Source organism: Lissotriton vulgaris, chromosome 1_2 (assembly GCF_964263255.1).
Source record: "Lissotriton vulgaris chromosome 1_2, aLisVul1.2, whole genome shotgun sequence".
Lineage (NCBI taxonomy): Eukaryota > Metazoa > Chordata > Amphibia > Caudata > Salamandridae > Lissotriton > Lissotriton vulgaris.
This window is the reverse complement of record NC_141686.1, coordinates 157,729,094-157,752,170: the sequence shown is the minus strand read 5'-3', so window position 1 is coordinate 157,752,170 and position 23,077 is coordinate 157,729,094. Positions and strand designations below refer to the sequence as shown.

Below are 23,077 nucleotides of genomic sequence, written 5' to 3'. Positions count from 1 at the left end.
TTTCTTCTGTCAGGTGAGCCCTGACCCCTCTCCCCCCCCCCCCCCCCACCATACACACATACCCGTCGTGCAGGCACCAACAACAGCATGTCAGTGATGTGCGTGCAGAGCGTCAGAAGCAGTAAGAAAACCCTAGTGACAGGAGTGCACTGCATAAGAGACAACCTCCGTTACCAGTTCACAGCACCAGCACATCAGTGACAGGAGAGCACTGCAATATAAGCAGCACCCAGCTAGGAAAAAAATCAGTATCAATATGAAGAGAGTAACCCTTATACGTCAAGGGAACAGGGTAAAGTAAAGCTCAAACAAAGTAAAGGGAGTTCCCTTGAGTTTGCTGAATTTAGACTGGTCAGTCTATTGTCTAATAGGTGACCCACACACATTCAATCACTCCACAATATGTGTGTCTAAATTTAGGAAAGAAATCAGTCCTGCGCACCAAAATAAAAGTGGCCCACATTAGTGAACTAGAAAGCCCAAAAAAGTGCCCATGTTTACAAACTGGTGCAATTTTAAACTTGTGAAGGCATTATTTTTGCAATGTATGGATTTAAGCTTGCTGCAGGAAATGATTGTTTCCAGGGAGAGATCAACAGTAAAACCAGCCCAGCAGACATAAAACAGGCCCACGAACATCCAAAATATAAAACCTGCCCACACTCTTACTCTTAGACCAGCCTATCAGGCACTGCCTGCCTGCCCGATAGGTCTGTCGGACACTGTCTGTAATAGACACGGTTTATGCCCCGTAACTTCTGGGAAGTCAGGTCACAACCCTGCAGAAATTCTAATGTCTGCAAGGGTGATGAGAGCGCGGTAAATCCTATTCTAAAACTAAGCCTGTTTCTACGTGAGTTTTCCAAAGCTGCATTCTAATATTGCCGAGCAGTTTCTGATTACACTAGGGCAGTTTAATGACATTTATAGGAAATTATATCGAAGTTTAAAGGGCTATGCTCTCAATAGAGTTGATGAAAATCACTACTGTGGCTTAAAGAGTTGAAATAAAACGACATTTTGAAACCCGAGGAATAGAGAGGGAGAATAACGTGTGATTTATTATTAGAAAGAGGCCGGAATGCTTTCTTTGCCCATATCTAGAACCGATTACCGGTAAGCATCTTGCGCACATAAGTGCCAGAGGGATGTTCTGGGCCGACAAATGCCGGATGTACTTTTTTAATCAACGGGGAGGGGCTGCTCTGGACTCAGTTGGGGCGATGGCGAAGCGCTGCAAATACCGGCGCGTTTCCTTTCTGCGGAGGCAGCTACCCTGCTGACCGCGGTGGCACCGCCTCGCCTTCCGCGCGGGAAACCGTCTTATCTTTCCCAGCTGGTCTTTCATCCCCTTGAAGTGTAAATCCGCGCCCGGCGGACGGCCGACTAATGAACGCCGGGAGCGGGATCAGAGCCCGGTTACTGCTCGCCCCCGGAACCGGGCCAGAGAGGACGCGCGCCTCGGCGCTCCGGAGGGACGCGCAGAGACGCGGGCGTCTGAAGGAACGGGCGTCATCCCACCCAAGGCCTTGATGCAACGCGAGAATCGGCAGTAATTGATAAAATACATACTCGCATTTCCCAAATGGCCATCAAAAGAACATCTGAGCAACATGAAAGTGATTCGTAACACCATCTAAAAACTAGTACGTCACACTTTTTAGGGTTCGATTCCGAGCCAGGCGGGTAATTGGCGTGCATACGTACATGTAGCAGACTTCTGCAGGTACACAACAAATGACACCGTGTCTTTTTTCTACAGGCAATTACTTTTTCTAATGCAGAATACCCTTTACCTCATCAACTGGAAATCCTGCTTACTACAAAATAAGCGGGAGGGGGGCGGGAAACAGACGCTCTGAAATGCACACACGAGCGGGAGGGGGCGGGAAACACACACACGGACAGCAAAAATACACGGAGAGCGGGAGGGGGCGGGAAAACAAACAGGGGGCGGGAAACACACACACGGACAGCGAAAATACACGGAGAGCGGGAGGGGGGCGGGAAACAGACAGGGGGAAGAAGGCACGGAGGGAAACAGCCACGATCTTACCTTCACTGCGAAGGATCGAAAATGGCGGACACAAGCTCCGAGATTTTTTCCGATTTGGGGGCGTGGTTTTGATGTTCTGAGTGACGGACAACGTCACTGTCTAAAGAACATCAAAAATTACGCCCCCAAATCCGAAAAGGACGGAGCTTGTTTGGAGTGACGCATCTCTCCTCCAATGGCTGGCCTCCGTTTAGGAAGCCAGCCAATGAAGGACAGAGGGGGCACGGAGGCGGGACCTTCGCCGCTACTCAAACTCATTAAATCTCCGGCCTAAGACTGCGCAAGCGCAGCCTTTTAGGCCTTCGACCTAAAAAGCAAAACTCAATGCCGCACTTTCCCTGAATTTGCTCCAAAATTATTGAACTCCCTTCCGCCCTCAACAAGAACAATTACCTCATTCAAGCTGTTTTAAGAAGGAAGTTAAAGCCTTACTACTAAAAACATGTGGCATAACAGAAAATGTCTGATACCGGCATTCACCTGATTCAATATCTTACACTATTGTTTTGCCTTGCTCTTCGATGAGAACTATTTTGAAACTGTCATTCACCCTTTTCAATATTGTATACAATTGTGTTATACCTTACTCTTTGAACTCTATGTAAAGCATATCTTAAGTGACTAGGGTCTTTACTGTACTGCAACCCTCACCAGCTCTCCTTGTACAGCGCTCGGATACATTGATAGTCATGTTTGCGCTTTATAAAACACTATAACTAAATAAACAGAGTTTAAGGACTTGCTACTTATTGAGCGTGATTCAGTTTCCTCGTCACACCCCCTCTTTCTATCACCTATCACATTAACATTATCATATTTACGTCCAAATGTACAGTTCCTTCCCTCTTTGCAGTCCCTATCATCTCTTTTAACCTTTTTCAGTTACTAGTTATTCAAGTATATCTGATGATCTTGTATTATCACATTCAGGAGTTCATCGTTTTTTTCAATTGCATCTATTAATCATTTTTTAATATCTCTTTTCATTTTCTCTATAGCAGATTGAAATGTAACTACCTTTTTATTTGCATGTTTAATCAAAATGCTGACCATAGTAAATGATGCATTTTGCAAGTTGCTTTCCCAATAATTTCAGAGCTCTTCATCAAGGTCTTCAAATGTTGGAAAATTCAAGATCAGTAAGCCCCCAGGTATTTTTGTCTAAATATTTCTGTGATGTTATACCATCCCACTATCTCACAAGGTTCTGTTTATTCAGACATTCCAATTTCTGAAATGTCACTTTCAAGCCCTCATATTGAATCCCATTAGCCACCGCTAAATTGGACAATGGTCACTTGAAAAGAAATCCTGTGCTAACTCTTCTCTTCTATCCTTGAATTTTGGCATGATTCTTGATATTGGTTCACATAACAATAGTGGGTAGGACTGCCATGAAAAGGCAGTTGGAAAGGGACATCCTAATCCCTACGGCGGTGCCAGCGCAGGCACCACCCTCATGGTAGGGATAAGAGTCTTGATCCTGTTGGACGCGGCGATATATTCCCAGACCGCTGCAGTCTGACAGTCCTCATCGTAATGTGGTGGTGTGACTGCCACCGATGGTCTGTCAGTGGTGGTCCCACCGAGATACAAATGAGACCCTTATTGTCTAAATTGCTGATCTGATGAGATAATTTAGGCAAAATGGAGAAGATATTGAGAAATGCGACTTCACCAGAATGGAACTTTTCTTTGGCACCTCCTTATGAGCTGTGGTGGTTTTTGAATTATTACGGTATGTGACATCAATCTTACATATGTTTTTCCTCTCATCTGTGAATATTAGTGGTACATGGGCAATAATTTCAATTTCTCTTCTCATCTCTTGTTATTTAATGGTGCTGCTTTGGAATGTTTAAATTGAATTATCGTCCTGACAGGACACCATTGCACATGAGCTTTGTTTTTAATCTGATTTGATATGGGCACATTGTTGTTCATATTGGATATTCTTGAGATGTTGATTTTATAGATATGGCACATTTTTGTTTTTTTGTATATATTTATGTAACTGTGATCATTATACATACGTTTTATGCGTTGTATTGCAGTCCTGAAGAAGTACATTTTTTAATGGAACGCTTTGACTTAGAATGCATTGTTCCAAATGAAAGTTCTGCAGCAACAAATGATGGACGGAATGCTGAAGGAATCAAACATTCACCCCCAGTCAAAATATCTGGGTTAAATCCTCCCTCTTCTTTTGCTCACTACGCTATTCCAGTTTAGACCCAGCCATATGCAAATCAGTCTCGACCCTGCTCCTTACTGGAACAGTCCAGCCCAAACTGCCATGCCAGGTCCTACCTGGACCAGAAACAAGCATCCTCGGATCGAGTTCGGGGGGGACACCCCTCATCTGCCCGGCTAGCTTGAATCCAGTGGCACAGAGAGCAAGAGACCCACTTCTGGGCATACCCTTCCCACTTCATCCTGCCTACTCATCGCCCTACTCAAATCCTTCATTCTGCTATCCGATCCTGCTGTACAGATCCTCCTTCCCTAATCCTTCATCTGCCTACCAATCCTATTTTCCTGAGCATTCGCCTGTTATACGTTCCTGCTTTCCTGACTAGCTCTTCCCCAGTCCTTCATTCTGCTTCTTCAGCTCTTTTTTCAATCCTTCAGCCTGCTGCCTGCTTGATTCTACTTTCCTGTTTCTTGATCCCCAACCCTTCTTCCTGCTGATGTGATCATGTTTCTTCATCCTTCATCTTCATCAGCTCCATCACAAATTCCTTTGCCACATTTCTTCTTGATTCATCATCCACCCTCCACACTGTGATTTTCCGACTTCTTCATGTTTTTGACCTAATATTCCTTCAATAAGCCTCTTTCCTCCACGCTCTATGATTATTTGCCATCTTCCTTCACCGGCCTCCCTTACCTTATCCCGTACAATTCACAGGGGGGAGACTGTGTTGTGAAATGTAGTACTTTATGCTCTAAATCATATCAACTCTCATATACAAAAGGATGATTCCACCTCCTTACTATGCTTCATCTATGGAATGAGAGAATGTATAGAATTTGCTTTGTGGAATTACTGATGGAGTCTTCCAGTAAAGTTTCTAAATTCCTCTGTTGATTATCTGTAGAGGAACATTGCAAACTCGTGCAAGACAACTACATACTATATGATTTTTCTACAGTTAATGTAAAAAACGATACTTTCTTCAATAGAAATTCTAGGGAAATTGAACAAAAATGTGTACATTTTGGCATGTCATGGTTTACGAATATGTACTAATTTAGAGACCAGTTTATGGTGAGCTTGGCTGATTAGCATAAGAGAGGAGCAAGGTTTAAGCTGATCAAAATCTTTAAGAGCCATAAGAAAGCCAGCATTGGCAAAGTCAATACCTTTGGTTTGCATTTTGAGTCCTGGCTAAAACATTTTACAAAAGGGCTACTACTGTGAACAATACACTTTCTTCCTTATACAATGGACACAAGGGATTCATGAGCTACAGAATTTAATGTATGGTGATTTACTGTATTTCTGAGTTGTAAAATAGTCTGTCACACATTGCAATGGAAGCATTCCATATGAGGCAGAATGATACACTAAACAGCCAATAGCTTGGGATGGGAGAGGAGTACTGTTCTGGGCGGACCAGAGGCTACTCTGTGCATATTTTTAAGAATTGATAACAGTGGACCTAGAGACAGCTGCGATGTGAAGGCAGACCTTAAAAAGCTCAAAAGTTGGGACATGCATGGGTACAGTTGTGATACTACATATTTTCTTTTTTTTTATTTCTTTTTTTTATACTACATATGGAGAGGATGTGGCCTAATGGTTAGAACGGTTGACCTTGAAGCTGGGGAACTGGTTTCAAGTCTCAGTAGGGGCGCTCTACATCATGAGGTTCTGGACAAATCACTCGATCTCCCTGTGTCTAATAAAATTACTGTGTCTGTTTGTACCACAACTGATGCTCATATAAAGTGCTGTGTCTGATACCTTCGGGCCGAGTTTGCGCTACATAAAACTCCCAAAAAAGCAAATCCTTAAACTGAAGACTGGCAACTGTACAAATCGTTTTAAAAAAATAGATTATGTTTAAATGTCCAATCTGGTCTTTGAGTTCATGACTTACCTTCAATTCCTCTATATTATGGGAAGTTTGACATTAGTTTATCCTCTAAATTGTTCCTGTTATTAATCTGTGCATACATGTTCACATCAGTATTGCATGGCTGCAGAGCTATATATCATAAAGTTTGCTTGCAACAGCCATTCTATTAGACAATTATGTGGGGCACTAGTGGTGCCAGAGGATAGTTCAGTGAGTTACGAGTTTGCTGTTCAGATCAGTGTGTAATTGTAATGCTACAAGTGGATTTCTCGAAGAGGGGCCTTAGCTGTTCATTCCTCTAAGGTTGACATATTGGCCCCCATTGGGAAGGGGAAATAATGTAATCTGTATTTTACAGCAAATTGAAATGGCGTTCTATAGGACAAAGTGGTTCTCCTAATTTTGGATTTTGAACCAATTTTAAATGAAGTTAACATGGACCGCCTTTGAGCTTCAGCACCTTTTCAAAATCATGTGTCCTTCACTCTTTTTAAAGTGGAGAACGAAATGATGTAATGTTTCCCAAAGACATCAGGCTGTCAATCAGTCCAGAACATGGAGAGTTATCTTGGATTTTTGAAAACCTGAGGGCCATATTATCAAGAAAGGGCGATACTTTATCACCGCTTTTATCGGCAGGAAACCGCTTGAGCTTGATAATATGCCCTTGTGAATTCCCATAGAAGCCCAGGTTAACACCAGAACCTTTCTTAATAATATGGCCCGTTATTCGTAGATATAACATTGACATTCAGACTTAGGGAACTCTGTAGTGATGTGTTGTATGTGCTTCTCACTTACTGATAGGTACATACAACTTGTGCATCATATCTATTGTCTTTAATTGTTTATTTGTCTGTTTCTTATTATACAAACCACGATTTAATGATATTGTGTTGGTATTTAGACGGGGCATCATCATATCAATCAGGCAGGACTGGTCATACTGGACATGGATACAATCTGGGCAGTTTTCTGTCAGCACTGTTTGGGGCCTCAGGCAAACCAGCCATGAAAGAGGATTTAGAAAGGGGGGCACAATCATTTATTACAAGCATATCTGAGATTTGCTGTGCATGAAAATAACACTCCTGGATACTGAGCCAGACTGCCAGGTATTGGACTTGTTCACAAGTTTTGTTTCATAATTGTCTGCAAAACCTACGGCATTTTAGCCAATCTAGGTTTAAATTGTACTACAAAAATAAACACTTCTTGCCGAATTTTTATTTTTTAATCTCAGAAGAAAACCTTCCCGAACTCTCCTAGATTTGGACAGATACATTAGCCAAGGTTGGTTGTTTTATTTAATATGGGACTGTTTATTAAAATAATGTCCAGGACTGATTTTACCTTCCGGCTGCGCCTGGTAGGCAATAAATCAATCTTCACCAAAGAGCAAAGCTTGCATTCAGAAGCAGAATGTCATCATCTGAGGATAAAATGCTCCATAAACTGACTTGTCTGGGGTGCAACACTTGAACATGCATGTCTTACCTTCCCCATTCCGGAGTGTGCATGTCCCAATTTTACCACCACTGGGAAGTTTGGAGTCGTGAGCTGAAAAAGAAAAAGGAGAAAGATTCATGTGAGCTCAATGTAAAGATAAAGTCCAGTACAGTGTTATATAAAATAGGCTTTTTAACTTCTCTTGTAGACCTCCACCAGTCACTGCTTTGAGAGCATCCCAAACTCTGATACTGAATGACCTGATCCACGCATCAGGCTGAAGTCATAGCAGAGCCATACAGTGCATAGCATGTCGGGTGACATATGCAACCTCCCAGTGAGGCTCCTAAATAACCCATCGCAAGAGGAAGGCAAAGAAAGTGTCCAGGAGAGATAAGTGTCATAGAGCACAGCCGACAAGATTCTAATTCACTTTACAACACTCGCTGTGCCTAGCCGGCAATGATTCGCTTGTGAGGCTTGCGTTCGTTCCACAATGATCATCTAATGATAGTCATTCTACTGAGCGTAGGTTGTTTTTGGTCGTTGCTCAGTTTCTACTACAGGGAGTTCCTGTCGAGTCATACATGGCATTGCCACTCGATTCAGAGACTTTGTCTGGTACCTGCTCAAGCTCTTTGCTGGATGTGCATAGGCACAAAGCAGGGCCATTCTATCTAGAATATATTTTGTGGTAGGTGCTCACTCCTTGCCGGTCCTGTGGTTGTGTGTGCTGTGGTACAGAATAGGGGCTGTGGACATCTTCCTCATGATGCTATACTGTCACTCGATATACTCCTTATCTGAGGGGATGTGGACTGTTAAAAGATCTCCGTAAAAGAGCCTGTGTGCGGGTGCCCATCGGGCATTGCAGCGCAGGCCTGGCTAGGACCTAGCCCATTGATGTCATACCCATTTGGGTATGTGAGGCTCTTGCTCCTAATGGAGAACTTTCCCACTCTAAAAAAACATACCTATATACACTTTCCCCAACTTCTTTAAAAGGAACTGCATACCCCTGTCGGATTGTAGGATGTGGACACTGCGATAGTACTTCTGTACAAAATGGGTTATACACATCTCAGGGATATGGATATGTAAAATACTGTGTGGGATATATTATACCTTATTGAATAGATTTTGATGGTGCCCCTTAACACTATCCTGTATGTTGTAAATGCCATACTCAAGGCAGGGGCCGCTCTAGGTTCATGGCGGCCCTGGGCAGGGAGCGTAGGTAGGGGGCCCCGGAAGAGGGGGTCCAGGCGAGGCGGAGCGCGGAGGCCATTGAAGAGGGGGGGTCAGGTGTTTGGAAGTGGAACAGAGTGGGAGGCCGCCAAATCCCTGCCAGGGGCCGCCACGCAAATATGTATCCATCCTCAGAGGATTATTATATTAAGGATATATATTTTCGTGGTGGCCCCTGGGGTTTGGTGGCCCTGTGCAGGTGCACAACTTGCACATGCCTAAGGCCGCCCCTGCTCAAGGGGCTGTGGACATTGCCATGACCACGCTATACGACACTTGTGTCATATTGAGGGCAGCTGTCGCTGTGCATAAAGAAAAGTATGGGATCTGTGATCCTGAGTGCAATGCGGTCTGCCCAGTGAGTGAGGAGGCAGGGTCAGAAATGTGACTAAAAGAGCAAAATATTCTATAAATATTTTGTTAGCCTTTGATCTACAGGTAACAGCATATAAAATAGAATGCACACAACTCAAATGAACAAAGAATTTAACTTAAATTAATATCTGAGGAATTAATTCTTCTGGTAGGACTGTTTGGTTGGTTAATTATTTAACTTCAGACATCTGTGGATGTAACCATACGGTCACTGATTTAAATCCTGGTCGGTGGGCCCGAATCATAACCCAGAATTTTAACCTTGGCATCCTGGTATGGTTGGGAGGCAGGGAGCCTATCCATGAGAGCGAGGAGGTGGGGATCTGTCAGAGGCAGTGGTCCTCCATCGGCACAAACAGCAGATGGAGTTGATTTGGGAAATTGACATTTGTACTGGTCTCCGCCATTAGAAAGAAAATGCTCTGCTGGGGCCTGCCCTGCACCAGAAATTGAGTGATGTACAAAAAGGCCCATTGCAGGGCCTGAATGGTGGACTGGAGGGGCTGAGTGAACAGGACAGGGCTTCCCCTGCAAAGGGAGTGAAGAAAGTGATTTGCATCAAGAAATCAATTTGCCAAGAAAAATGTAGCTGAAATCACCGAGAAATATTGATCACAAGCTTCATCAAATTGGTGTGGGAGCCTTATTTCTTTATTATTTAAAATTTTCAGGAAATATAACATAGGTATCAGAGAGAACCATCTAATTCACATGCTGGTTTCTGAACCTGGTTTCAACTGAACCCCCACCAGGCATTCTTATGTTGCTTGAAACAGGACCTTCACTGTGAGTACAAATACAACTTATGTACAGTATAAACGTTTTCAGTAATGAATACCCCAAATATGTGCTCAAAGCAACAAGTGAATATGTCTGTTTGATAATGGAGTAATCTGTTTTATGACTCTACAAAGCCTAGGTCTTTGCTGGCAATTCTTTTTTTTTTTTTTTTTTGGAAAACCTTTATTTGTAGAAAAAGTACACCGCTATTCAGCCATACATCCCGGAGGCCAGGCAGCATTGAGGTAGCAGGTAAGGTCGTGTACAAAACAGTGCACAGAAGCGATCAGGTTTAGTTTTTAAGAACGTCAAACTTGGAATAAATAAACCAAAGAGTAGGAGAGCCTCGGAAGGCCAAGAGAGAAAGCCGTGCCGAGGCACAAGAGAGAGTGAAAGAAAGAAGAAGGGAGCGGCTGAGGACAGTACAGAAGTAGTGGAGGGGCGCAGCGGGAGGGGGCGGGGGCCTCACACCCAAGACAGCACAGAACACCAATATCAACAGGAAGATATGGGGGGAAACACACCAGGATATTCCGTCTGGAACTACGGGAAGGGGTTCAGTCTATGGGGAGGGTTGGACCTCCAAGTCTACCTCCATCGGGGGTTCGCAGATGTCGCCCCGATATGAGTTCCAGGCGCCCCACACAGACCTCCACATTTTGGGCTTGCCCCTGGCCACGTACACCGTCTTCTCACGCAGCATGCACCAGTCCATGTTGGTTTCCCAGAGACTAAGGGAGGGAGGAGCAGGCGCACCCCATTTCTGGGCAATGTCCCTTTTGGCCACCATATTGCCTAGGGTGACCCAACGGGTCTGGGCTACGCTATAATCATTCGGGCACCACACATTGAGGAGGCATCGTCTGGCCTCGGCCGGCATGGCCACACCAGTCACTTCCTCCATCACCTCATGCACCCGCATCCAATACCGGGCCACACCAGGACACTCCCAGATGATGTGCATGAAAGTGGCAAGCAGACCGCAACCCCTCCGACACAGGCCATCCGTGGAAAGCCCCATATGGATGAGTCTAGGGCCGGTGACATACACCCTGTGTAAGATTTTCAACTGAACAAGGCGGAGTCGCGCCGAAATGGCCACCTCCCTGGGGGAGGAGGCCGCTGATTGCCACTCCTCGTCATCCATTTCTATGCCATCATCCACCCAGTGCATCCGCAAACGTTCAAGCAAGTCCACCCTCACATTGATGAGTTTTTTGTAAGTCAGGGAAATAGCGCTGTCCGGCATATGGCCGTCCAGCACCCGATCCTCCAGGGGTGAGGACTCAGGGAGCACACCACCATCAGATACATGGGGGGAGAGGGCATGACTAAGCTGGGCGTGTCGGAAATATTCCGTCGACGCCAGCTGATACTCAGACTGTAGCATAGCAAATGACTTAATCCTTCCCCGCGCAATCATATCTCCAACTTTGGATATGCCAATGGTGTCCCATCGATCAAAACCTTTAGTTTTCCACAGTTTCCCCAGCATGTCCGAGTCGTACAGGGGTGTGGCCAGAGTGATCCTATCTTTCCAGCCCAGGGTGTCAGTGACCGCACGCCAAATATGTACCATCGTTCTGGTGGGGCCCGTCAGTTTACGGTCCAAAGACCTGGAGTAAAGGGCTCTATAGTAGTTCCCGTCGTTAAAGAGCCACCGATCCATGGCGTAGCCCGGATTCACCGCTGGGCCGTAGAGGCCATGATTAACAGCCGCAAGTTGGGACGCCCAATAGTACCGTCGCATATCAGGCAATGCGATACCTCCGTCATAGCACGGAATAGTCAGTTTGAGCAATGAAATTCGCGGCCGCCCATCCCACAGTAGTGCACGTTGCAGGGATTCGATCTCACCAAAGTATTTGGCCGGGACCGGGTCCTGGGAGTTTTGCAATGCGTAGAGGAAACGAGGCAACGCCATCATTTTGAATAGGGCAGCCCTGCCCATCAGGGAGATAGGTAGTTTCTTCCAAATCTCGACATCCCTCCGTAAGCGCGCCAGCGGTGGTAAAAGGTTGCGGGAGTATCGGGCGCGGGGGTCGCCCGACACGTAGATGCCCAAATACCGAAAGCCCTGTTGGGCCACCTGTATTGTGCACCCCCGGGGGAGGCGCGGAGTGTCCCCACACAGCGTGTACAGGGAGGATTTAGACCAATTGATCACCAATCCGGAGTACTTCCCGAAGGTGCCCAGCAAGTCAAAAACCACAATAAGCGAGCGGCAAGGGGAGGTGAGATATAGGAGGATGTCGTCCGCATAAAGCGACACTCGGTCTTCAAAGCCAGGCAACCACGTGATACCTGAGACATCGGGGTGCGTCCTAATCCATGCCGCTAGGGGTTCCAGTGCCAGGGCGAACAAGAGAGGCGAGAGCGGGCAGCCTTGTCTGGTGCCCCTGTGCAGTGTAAAGGAGGCCGAAAGTCGACCATTAACTGCCACATTGGCCAACGGTGCGGAATATAACAGTCGAACCCATCCGATGTAGGAGGGCCCAAACCCCAACTTGGCTAGAACAGCCCACAAATAGTTCCACTCTAAGGAGTCGAAAGCCATAGTGGCGTCAAGCGAGGCCAGGACCGCCGGGTCGCGAAGCAAGTGGGCGCGCGCCATAACTGCGTGGAGCCTCCTCAAATTGAGCGCTGTGTTCCGGTGCGGTATAAAGCCGGACTGGTCCGGATGCACCAGATCTGTGATCACACCCACCAACCGGTTGGCCAACAATTTGGCCAAGATCTTGGGTTCGGCATTGAGCAGTGATATCGGCCTATAGGACCGGGATAAATTCCGCGGCTTCCCCTCCTTGTGGATCACCACAATAGTGGCAAGTCTCTGGTCGGGGGGGAGTTCCCCCAGCTCGCGAGACTCAAGGAACATTCTACGCAGTGGCGCGGCCAGCGCGTCGGCCTTAAGTTTGTACAATTTGACCGGGATACCATTAGGACCCGGCGCTTTGCCAGAGCGCAGCGAGCGGATCGCCAGGGCAATCTCGTCATCAGACAGATCTCGATCCATGTCTTCACGGTCGGGATCCGAAAGGCAGGGAAGGTCAATATCCTCCAGGAAGGAGGCCGAAGCGGATTCCGAAAGAGGAGTCGCGGAGGCATAGACACCTTCAAAGTATTCAGCAAAGGATCCTGCTATAGCCGCCGGGTCCGTCAAGGATAAACCATCCTCCCCCACCAGTTCTGGGACCACCCGGGACGCCAGCTCCCGCTTGTCCAGCCATGCCAAAAGCTTGCCCGCTTTATCGCCCGAGTCGTAAATTCTGCCCTGCTGTTCCCTGCACAAGGCCCTCGCAGCGTCAGTGGTGGTCGCCCGGAGTTCGGATTGTTTAAGCGAGAGGGCGTGGATCAGGTCGGGAGACGGACCCTGTTCCAGTCGGGCGTTTAGGTCAGCGAGATCGGACTCCAGCCGCACCACGTCCTCGTCGCGGCGGCGGCGAGCCTCCGCAATCAGAGAGAAGGCCTCACCACGAAGTACAGTTTTAAAGGCCTCCCAAAGGGAGACAGCGGAGTCAACGGAGCCAGTGTTTTCGGCGAAGTACCGGTCCATAGCCTTGGTCAGGAGAGACCTGGTCTTTGGGTCGCGGAAATACCACGGGTTAATGGGGGCCACTCGCGAAGACGCGGGGACCTGGAAGTCAAATGAGACCCATACCGGGGAGTGGTCCGAGATGCCCCTAGCTAAGAGACGCGCGGTGGAGACGGACTGTGCCTGGGCCGCCGGGGCCAGGACATAGTCCAGCCTAGAAAAGCTACCGTGAGCACCCGAGAGGAAGGAGTACTGCCGCTGTGTAGGGTGTAGCAAACGCCAGCAATCAATCATCCCCATGGAACATACAAAATCAGGCATCCAAGACTGGGAAGGGCGAAGGTCCCTGGAAGGAAAGCGGTCCAGTTCCCTGGAGACAACAGAATTAAAGTCCCCACCCACCAGCAACAATCCCTCGGGGAGTCCTAAAATGGCGCCACCCAGGTCCCTGAATGTAGTCTCCTGTAGCCTCGGGGGAACATAAACCGAAACCAAAACTAACGTGCGGCCCTCCCACCTACCCACCAGCGCCACATATCTGCCTCTATCATCGGCAAGCACTGACTCCACCTCCAATGGAAGGGACGTGCGCACCATAATGCCCACCCCTCTGGAACCCGAAGAGAACCCCGCGTGTGCCACCATTTTGTAACCCCGTCTGTTCAAGGCCTTGCAAGCATGTCCCACCAAGTGGGTCTCCTGTAGAAGGACCACATCCGGCGAACAACGCTTGAGCATTTGTAACACAACACCCCTCTTAATGCGGTCCCCCAACCCGTTAACATTCCAGCTCAACAGATGAAGTAATTTACCCCCCATCGTCAAGGACGCTCCGCGTCCCCCCCCCCGCCCACATCAGCGCCCACAGCAAAAACATTTCAATCCAGTAGTCCCTCAGCCAGAACAAAGAGCGAAACAGAGAAAAAGTACGAAGATACACACCCCAACTACCCACCACCCTGCACCCCTGCATCAGACTATAATCCACCCCAACTAGCAGTGTGCCTGTCGCCCCTTAACTAACCTACAAAAAGCCCACAGAGGAGAACAGAGGCATCCCATCCCCCCCCCCGTCATCCCCCATATTAATGACAAAATGAGTCAATGAAATGCAATAATGTCAAAAGCCGAAGCTCCTCACGGCATCCCAGGTTTCGGAAGACAAGTAGCCAAACAGTCATTCCCGTGCTTCCGCGCCCCCGGTGGCTTCCTCCGTCTGATCGGTCGATTCGTGTCGTTCCTGGGGCAGGGTGTCAAGCCAGTGTCCCACGTCGTCTGGAAAGTCAAAAAAGAAGGTCCGGTGGTCTCGCTCAATGCGAAGCTTGGCAGGATAGAGCATAGAGTAGCGCAGGCCCAATTCCCTCAGTCTCCGTTTCACCCCGGTGAAGCTCCGGCGCTGTTTCTGAACGGCTTGGGTGAAGTCCGGGAAAAAGTTCACTTCAGAGTTCTGGAAGCGGAGTGGGCCCGCGGTCCGTGATGCTTGCAGGATAGCGTCTCTGTCCCTATAATTAAACAGAATCGCGATGATGGGGCGAGGGGAAGCCCCGGATTTCGGTGGCCCACCCGGGATCCTGTGGGCCCGTTCCACCGAAAAGAATTTGCTCAGGCCCCCCGGTGTTAAGTGTTTCACCACCAGATCCTCCACGAAGAGCTCAGTCGAGTCCTCCTCGGCCTTTTCCGGTACTCCGGTGATGCGAACATTTTGGCACCGCGCGCGACCCTCGAACTCGTCCAGCCGACGCGCCAGCATGCCGTTAGCCAATTTCAGAGTTCGCACCTCTGACTGGATATCAGATACATCCGTGACCAGGCTGGATGTCTTAAGGTCCAAAGATTTCACCCGGTCATTGGTTTTCCCGAGGTCCGTCCTGATGAGGTTCAGCTCAATTTTCAGGGAGTCGACCTTGCTGGACAGTTCCTCGCGTAGTGTGTGCACCTCTGTCCTCACCCCTGATATCGCGCCCATGACGTCCCGGAGCGTTATCTCGGAGTCGTCCGGCGATTCTTCCCTCATTGAGTCCTTTGTGCGAACCACCAGTACCGGTGATCCCTTAGATTGGGAGAATCGCTCAGGTATGGTGGACTGGGACTGAGATGGCTTCCTGTTGGGCCGCTGATTCTTGCCAGCGTCTGAGCCTCCCTTGCCCGCCATGTTGGCAATCACGAGACGAGGGGGACACCAGGGGTGAAAGAATCCAGTAAAGTACGCACAGTGCACACAGCGAGTTCTCGAAGATCCAAAAGTGAGGTCGCTCAGCAAGGCGCTCAAAGATCAGGAGCACCCCTCGGGACAAAGAAGCGTAGGCAGGGAGGTACCTTGTGGAGACACCGCTGCAACCCACCTCGGTCACAAGCGACTCGGGAGGAGCCTCCGGGAGTCGTCGACACAACTGAGGCTAGGAATGTCCGATTTTCATTCCGAAAGCGGGTGCCGCATCAGGACCGGCTTAGCAACCGATTCCCACAATCGTGGGACAGGATAGAGAACAGGATTATTTCGGAAGATCGGGAGGTCTTCGGAGCTCCGAGCTTACGCGGCCATCTTGGTTGGCAGCGAAGCTCCTCCTCCTTGCTGGCAATTCTTATCTCTTATGTGTTAAACTGGTTGCCAAGCCGCGCCCACTGTCACGCCTGAGTCAGTGCATTCGCTAATTTCTTGTAAGATCCTTTGTTTCTTAAGGGCTGGTCCATAATTTACCATTGGTTGGCTCTATCGCCACTCTCATTTCCCTGCTTCTTCCTGGTTAGCGGATACTGGTTTCACTTTCTCTTCATGCAGTTGTCCCACAGGTGGAGCATGGTCCAGTTGCTGATTAATTACTTTACCTGTGTCCTCCACTGCTAGCGCTCAGTTTCAGGTGCTTTTTTTACTTCTTGCTTCCAGCCACTATTGCTTCCTCATCACCTGCCTGCTGTTGCTTGCATCTGCCTGCCTCCCATTATTGTTTACCCCCGCTCCTGTCGCTGTTGCTTACCTCTGCTCTCTCTACCAATTTTGTTTTTGTTGCTTGCCTTCCCTTAGTTATTATGCAGTAGCGGCTGGCATGGCTTGCAGGTAGCGGGGCAGGCACCGGGGTAATGAGGGGGAGAGTGGTAGGGCAGGGCTCGCGGGGGACAAAAAAATAAATAAATGTACCTTGCCGCTGGGTCCCGCGTCTCTGCTCCTGCTCTCCTGCTCTCCTGCCTCAGACTACAGGAACAGGCTCCCTCTACTAAACCAATCACGGATTGGTCTGAGCGCTGTAACACAGGGCTCTGCCAGGGAGTGGAGGGGTGGGCATGTTCTCCATGCAGGCTGTAATGCAGCCTGCGTGGAGAACAGAAAAAGTGCGCATGACTGGTTTGGGCGGCCCGAGAGGGCTGCCAAACAGTCCTTGCGCACTTAGGAGTGGGAAAACCACTCCTCCCCTGCTACGAGAGCAAAGCAGCCCCACCCACCACCCTACCGCCTGCGAAGCAGCAGGACACGAAGCACAAAATGATAATAACTATAAGTTAATATCATTTTATGTCTCTACTTGGCACTGCTTAAAAACAGTGGGGCAACGCTCCTCCGCCATAGCGGAGGAGCCGCCACTGTTAATATATGCAACCCCTTCTCCTCTCCCGTCGTTATTGCTTGCCTCCACCTCCAGTCATAGTTAATTGTTTTAAAAGTGTATCTTACTAGGTAAGCATCCTACGTGGTCTCCTTGTTACATTTATTCACAAATAAAAGTAGGCCCACTGCAGCAGTGCGTAATTTGTAAAAAAAAAAAAGAATATGTGCCACAAATAAGCACTTTTCAAACTCCCCATGAACACTTTCAAAGCCTTACATAACATGGGCCCAGTCTACCACAAAAACCACATCACATTTCACAAACCCATCAGACACTTCCGCTCAGACTTCTACTCGCACACATCCACTCCATACACAGATCCAGGTATGGTGGCTGGGCTTTCTCCTCAGCGGCAGCCCCTTCTTTAGGGTGGAGGAGCGCCGCCCCAGCAAATAAAATGACAATAAAACGGATTTTAAAACTCGTTTTATTTTTGTTTTAATTTAATCCCCCTGGACCTGACGGGCCCGATTCACACAATGAGCTTAAGACTCAATCCTAAACTTACTACTATTTTGGTATTCACAGAATGCACTTATACTTTTGTCATTCACAGAATGAACTTACTACTTTTGGTATTCACAGAAGTTAGGATTTTGTCTTAAGTCTGTCTTAAGTCTGTCTTAAGTTTTTTTTAAAACAAAGAAGACAAAATCCTAACTTCTGTGAATTTCAAAAGTAGTAAGATCATTCTGTGAATGCCAAAAGTAGTAAGTGCATTCTGTGAATACCAAAATAGTAGTACGTTTAGGATTGAGTCTTAAATTCATTCTGTGAATAGGGCCTGACGAGTCTTGCGGGCGGATCGAGGGGGACGACACTGGGGTGGGGGAGTGGTAGTGCACTCCCTTGACCCCTCACTGCGCATGAGGTGTTTAGCTGACCGTTTCACGCCGGCCAAAGATCTCATGCACAGTGAAGCTTTTTCCAGCCCCAGCTGCGTTGCTGGGCCTGGAGAAAGCAGGCACGGGCTCCCAGTCTCCCTGGGAGCGCAAAATCATAGCGCTCAGTCCAATCCTGACGCTGCTTTTCTGGAGCGTCATGATTGGCCGCTGTGCCGTCTGGGAGCCTGTCCCAGAAGCAGGAAGCGTTCGATGGAGCAAACAGTGGAGACGGTGGTGATCAGGTAAGTTTTTTTTAAATTTAGTTTGACCCCGCTGAACCACCAGCCAACACCGCCACTTTGGCAGGGGACGGGCCGCTGCTGCTTCTGCGACATTGCTCCAAAAGCCTGAGGGTTTCTGGGCCAAAATGCTCATGCAGACTATCTCGTCTACTCCATCATCCCATACCGGGTTATCAGGAAAATGCCATAAAATGTGTATTCCCTCAGTCCCAAAACAATTTGTTCTTGGCTTTCCGCATTGGATGCCAAAAGAGAATCTCATGCATACCTTTGCACTGATGTCACGGAATATTATGGGCCATGATTTGGAACAGAGAACCAGAGGCTGCCTGGCCACCTACATATTCAGAGAGAGGTACAGGTACATGTGAAATAATAATTTGAAGCTGAATTTGTTGATTTACTGGTCTAATTAGATTAGCTCATTTAGAATCACAAAAATAACAATTTAATGCATGTACAACTAAATTGTGACACACAGCTACATAGTAAATGGCTTGAGGGCCGAGGCGATTCTCCTTCAGAACAACGTTCCTGTTTCTCTGTGTGTGTAGTGACACAACACTACGACAACCCACAACTCACTACTGTGGTCTTTCTCACTGATGACATCCACAGCCAAGCGATTCTCACTTTGTGTCAATAAAAACACCCGAAACTTGGGCATAGACATGCTCAGGTGGCCTGTGTTGGGACTGCATAGGCCACAACACACCCTTCTTGTGCCTTATTACCTTGGACACTGCGGCCGCGATGCCAATGCCTCCCGCGGACTTACCTGGGTTTACCTCACAATCTGGGTAAGGTAAGGGTGATCCTTATGCACAGAGAGTATTTCTTTCTGTGCTCACGCATGATGAATAGAGCTCTCCTGTTCAGGCATAGCCTGGCACGCTGCATATTAACATATACAAAACAACATATCACGGCATGCTTTGTGGCCCGCACGGTCCTGCCTTAAAAATCGCGTCATCCGATCCCTATCGCATGTCAGAGGCATTTTTTACTTCAAAAGCGACAAAGCTGTGGAAACAACCTGTCCTCTCAGGAGATCTGCATTTCAGATCTGCCGAAATCAAGGGAAGGCGCGCTGACGTCACTTCTCCGGGTACATCCTGTACCTGCTGTTTTTTTGGGCCAGACACTGGTTACTTCTCCTCACGTGACTTGTTGGCGTCATAATAAAGCAAGCGCGGGTGACCGCTCCATTAACATTGTTTGCCTTGTAAGCCAGACGCTGGCACTAAATGGACAATAATATGAATTGCTTAAATGTGCATACTTTCAATCAGCCAAAGGTACCATGTGTCCTTCGCTCGCTAACAATGCCCACCCCCAGGGGATGTCTGGCGCTTGTTGCCCCACCTGTTGGCAGGGGTACACACACTTCTTTCTCGTCAGCACGCCCTACCCACCGCAGTGGAAAACATTAAGTTCCATTGGAACAGGAAACCTGTTGACTTCATCGTTCATAAATCCCTTGTTTGGTCACCTTCGGAGCAGAGGACAGAAGTTCACTCTCTGGGGCGTTAAACATGGTCCTAGCGCCAGGACATCAGCCTGATGCCAGGTGGAGGTGCCAGATGATGTCACAGGGTTGGCACAGCAGGTGGAAAGCCTTGACCGCCTTGTTTAATGGTTCATCCTCCAAGCAAACAAGAGAGAGGTGTTCCGCTGTAGGCTTGTGGCACATGCCCTTGGGAAACGCAATGAAGTGCCCACACTGTGCCAAACTGTGCCATGACCACGTGCCTCAATGCTGCCCATGAATCTTCAGCTTTAGTACTTTAGTACAACATCAGAAACGCCCATGAGGCACCCACGAGCCATTACTTACGAACATACGTCACAGACCTAAAGAACACTACATCATGATTAGGGCTCCCGGTTTTATGGTATCTATTTTTTTGCCATTTCCGTCTGTATTTATCCATATTTATTTTTTGGGCATTTTTTCTGTATTTATCCACATTTATTTTTGCCACAAGCAAAAGACGAAGCTACAGCTAGTATTTTTCCACATTTATTTAAATTGACAATGCACACCTGCGCCCGGTTGTTATTGGTCAACACAATACATTCAATTGAAAACTTTGCCATTGTAGTAGAAGCACATGTGCATTTCAAGAGAATTTGCAGACATTGAGGCTCTTTCTGGTTTGTTAATGAAATCACTACAGCAATCTAAATTATATCCACTGTGCGAAACAGCCAACCGGCTCTCAGTATTGTATTATCGAATGAAACTGCTGATACTGCGCTAGGGCTTGATAAGATTCTTTGAAATAAACACTGTTGTAATACTGAACTAAATGAAGGCCAGAAGCAGCATTTAAAATCAATTCACAGTGACAAACACTGTATGAATGTGAGACCTGCTGCAGGGTGAGGATTGAGTACATGTTCAAAAACTTCACTATACAGTTGATTCACAAAAAAGTGATTGCATTGTGCACACAAGAAGGCAAACATCGCCAGTGCTACTAACGTCATCTTGTAAAAATCTTATGACAGAAATATCAGGCTAATAATTTCAGCGGCTCTATCTGTCACCCCACCTGTCTATTTGTTGTGTGTGTGCTGAATGCCACAGGGTGCCTTGGTTTATTGCGATGGTGGAGGGAAAGGGCCGCCGTTGCGCCATTCCACGATTGATAGGCTACTTAGCATGAGGTTAATCCTAAATAGGCCATCAATCGTGGAATGGCGCGACGGCGGGCCCTTTCCCTCCACCACCGCGATAAATTAATGCACCCTGTGGCATGTGCACACAAGAAGGCAAACCTCGCCAGTGCTGCTAAGGTTTCATTTATCCAAGGCCCCCACGCTATTGCAAGAATACTATGCGAGCACACCTATGATCTGCGCATCTAGATGTTTCCGTTTGCATCTTTGCTGTGACTCGTGTACTCAGTCAGGGTAAATATCGCGCATATCAAATTGCGTAGACTAAATCAAGTGAACCCATTGCTCTTTGTCCCCCCCCCCCAGCCCCAGACAATTGTGTGATCTGCATAGCCACAATGCTCCGTTCCACCGGAAACGAGCCAGCCAGAGCGAGAGGCGCCCAGGGTGCACAAGTCCTGGTGCTGAAAGTGCTCTGTACTCATGCTAAATCGGTAACCAATTATGAGTGAAATATCAGCTAATAATGTCAGCGGCTCTATCTGTCACCCCAGCTGTCTTTTTTTGTTGTGTGTGTGCTCAAAGCCACAGGGTGCCTTGGTTTATCGCGGTGGTGGAGGGACAGGGCCCGCCGTCGCTCCATTCCACGATTGATGGCCTACTTAGCATGTTAATCTTAAATAGGCCATTAATCGTGGAATGGCGCGACGGCGGGCCCTTTCCCTCCACCACCGCGATAAACTAAGGCACCCTGTGGCATTCAGCACAGACAGGGATTTCACAATAAACAAAAGTCCCCACCTCCCCCTCATGATGAAGGAAGACAATCCTCTGCTGATGCTGGGGCATGGGGGGGCAGGGGAAAGCCTCTTACCTTGTCTGTACAAACGGCAGCTGGGTGGTGCAGAGCTTGTGGCGGAGCCCTGGAGATGTGCCGATTTGTCCACACGAGGGCGCCAAAACACTGATTTGAAGGGTTTTAAAATGAATGCAGACAGCGGCAGCGCGGCAACATTTGCCAGTGTTTTGCCGTTTCTATATATAAATACAGACAAAGGAAATATAGATTTCCGTCTGTATTTATATGTAAATATCCGTAAAAACGGAAAACCGGGAGCCCTAATCATGATGCAGTAACAGTCCGGGCTTGCACACCCAAGTCACAGACCTAAAGAACCCTAAGTCATCGTCATGTTACAGGGACAGTTCACTTCCACTGTTTGCACACTGTTAGACCTGGCACCATTGGCATGGGTCTCCCCTACATTTTTGCCTTTGCCTCCTACGTTTTTGCTGTGTCTTGGGCTTCGTTTTTAGCCAATTTGTAAAGTATACTCATACTAGTGGAGTATATTTAATATCCTTTATTGGCAACTCTGCATTGATCATCATATCAACACAGCCATCTCCAAGCCACTTCACCAACCGTCCTCCCACGAATCCCGCTCCGTACATTCTCATTCTACCCAGTGATGTTTCATGAATTCCAAACATGGAATGCTTCAACACTACAGTTTTGCTGGTCTAGATGCTTTGGACACTTTGCCACTGCTGTTCAGTGCCAAAGTGCAAGTCCTCCCTTTGTAAATTGTTGTGATGGATTAGTGATTCCATGATTGGCATATTTGATTTACTAGTCAGACCCAAGTACAGTGCTCTATGTGTGCCCAGGGCCTGTAAATCAAATGCTGCTAGTGGGCTGCAGCACTGTTGTGCCACCCACAAAAGCAGTATGTAAAATGTAACTCCGGCCTGCCATCGCAGAGCCTGTGTGCAGTCTGCGACTGCCATGTCGACTTGGCAAGTGCACACACTTGCCACTCCCTAAGCCTTCCCTTTTCTACATATTAGTCATCCCTAAGGTAGGCCCAAGGTACCTCTGTGGGCAGGGTGCAGTGTATATGAAAGGTAGGACATGCCCTAGTGTGTGTAGCATGTCCTGATAGTGAATTACTGCAAATTTCGTTTTTTCACTATTGCAAGGCTACCTGTTTCCATAGGACAGAAAGGGAAGTTTGTTTATAACCTCTTATAAACATAACTGGCCCTGGGAACAACCTAGGCAAATAAAGTTTGTTATGCCTGAGCTCAGAATGTTAAAAGGCATCTTTTAGTGAGGGTGATTTTTACTTGAAAACACCACTTTTAGAAAGTAGGTATTTTCTTACCTAATCATCTAGTGTGCCTCTGCTATGT

General features: G+C 47.7%; 1 protein-coding gene across 1 annotated transcript in view; it reads right to left on the bottom strand.

Annotated features, from left to right (window-relative positions):
- SYN3 (synapsin III) overlaps positions 1-23,077 on the bottom strand; it is a 1,181,147-nt gene that overhangs the window by 255,363 nt on the left and 902,707 nt on the right. Inside the window, exon 7 of the mRNA XM_086953619.1 lies at positions 7,639-7,701. Coding sequence (XP_086809745.1) covers positions 7,639-7,701 — 63 coding nt within the window. The remainder of the gene's footprint in view (positions 1-7,638; positions 7,702-23,077) is intronic.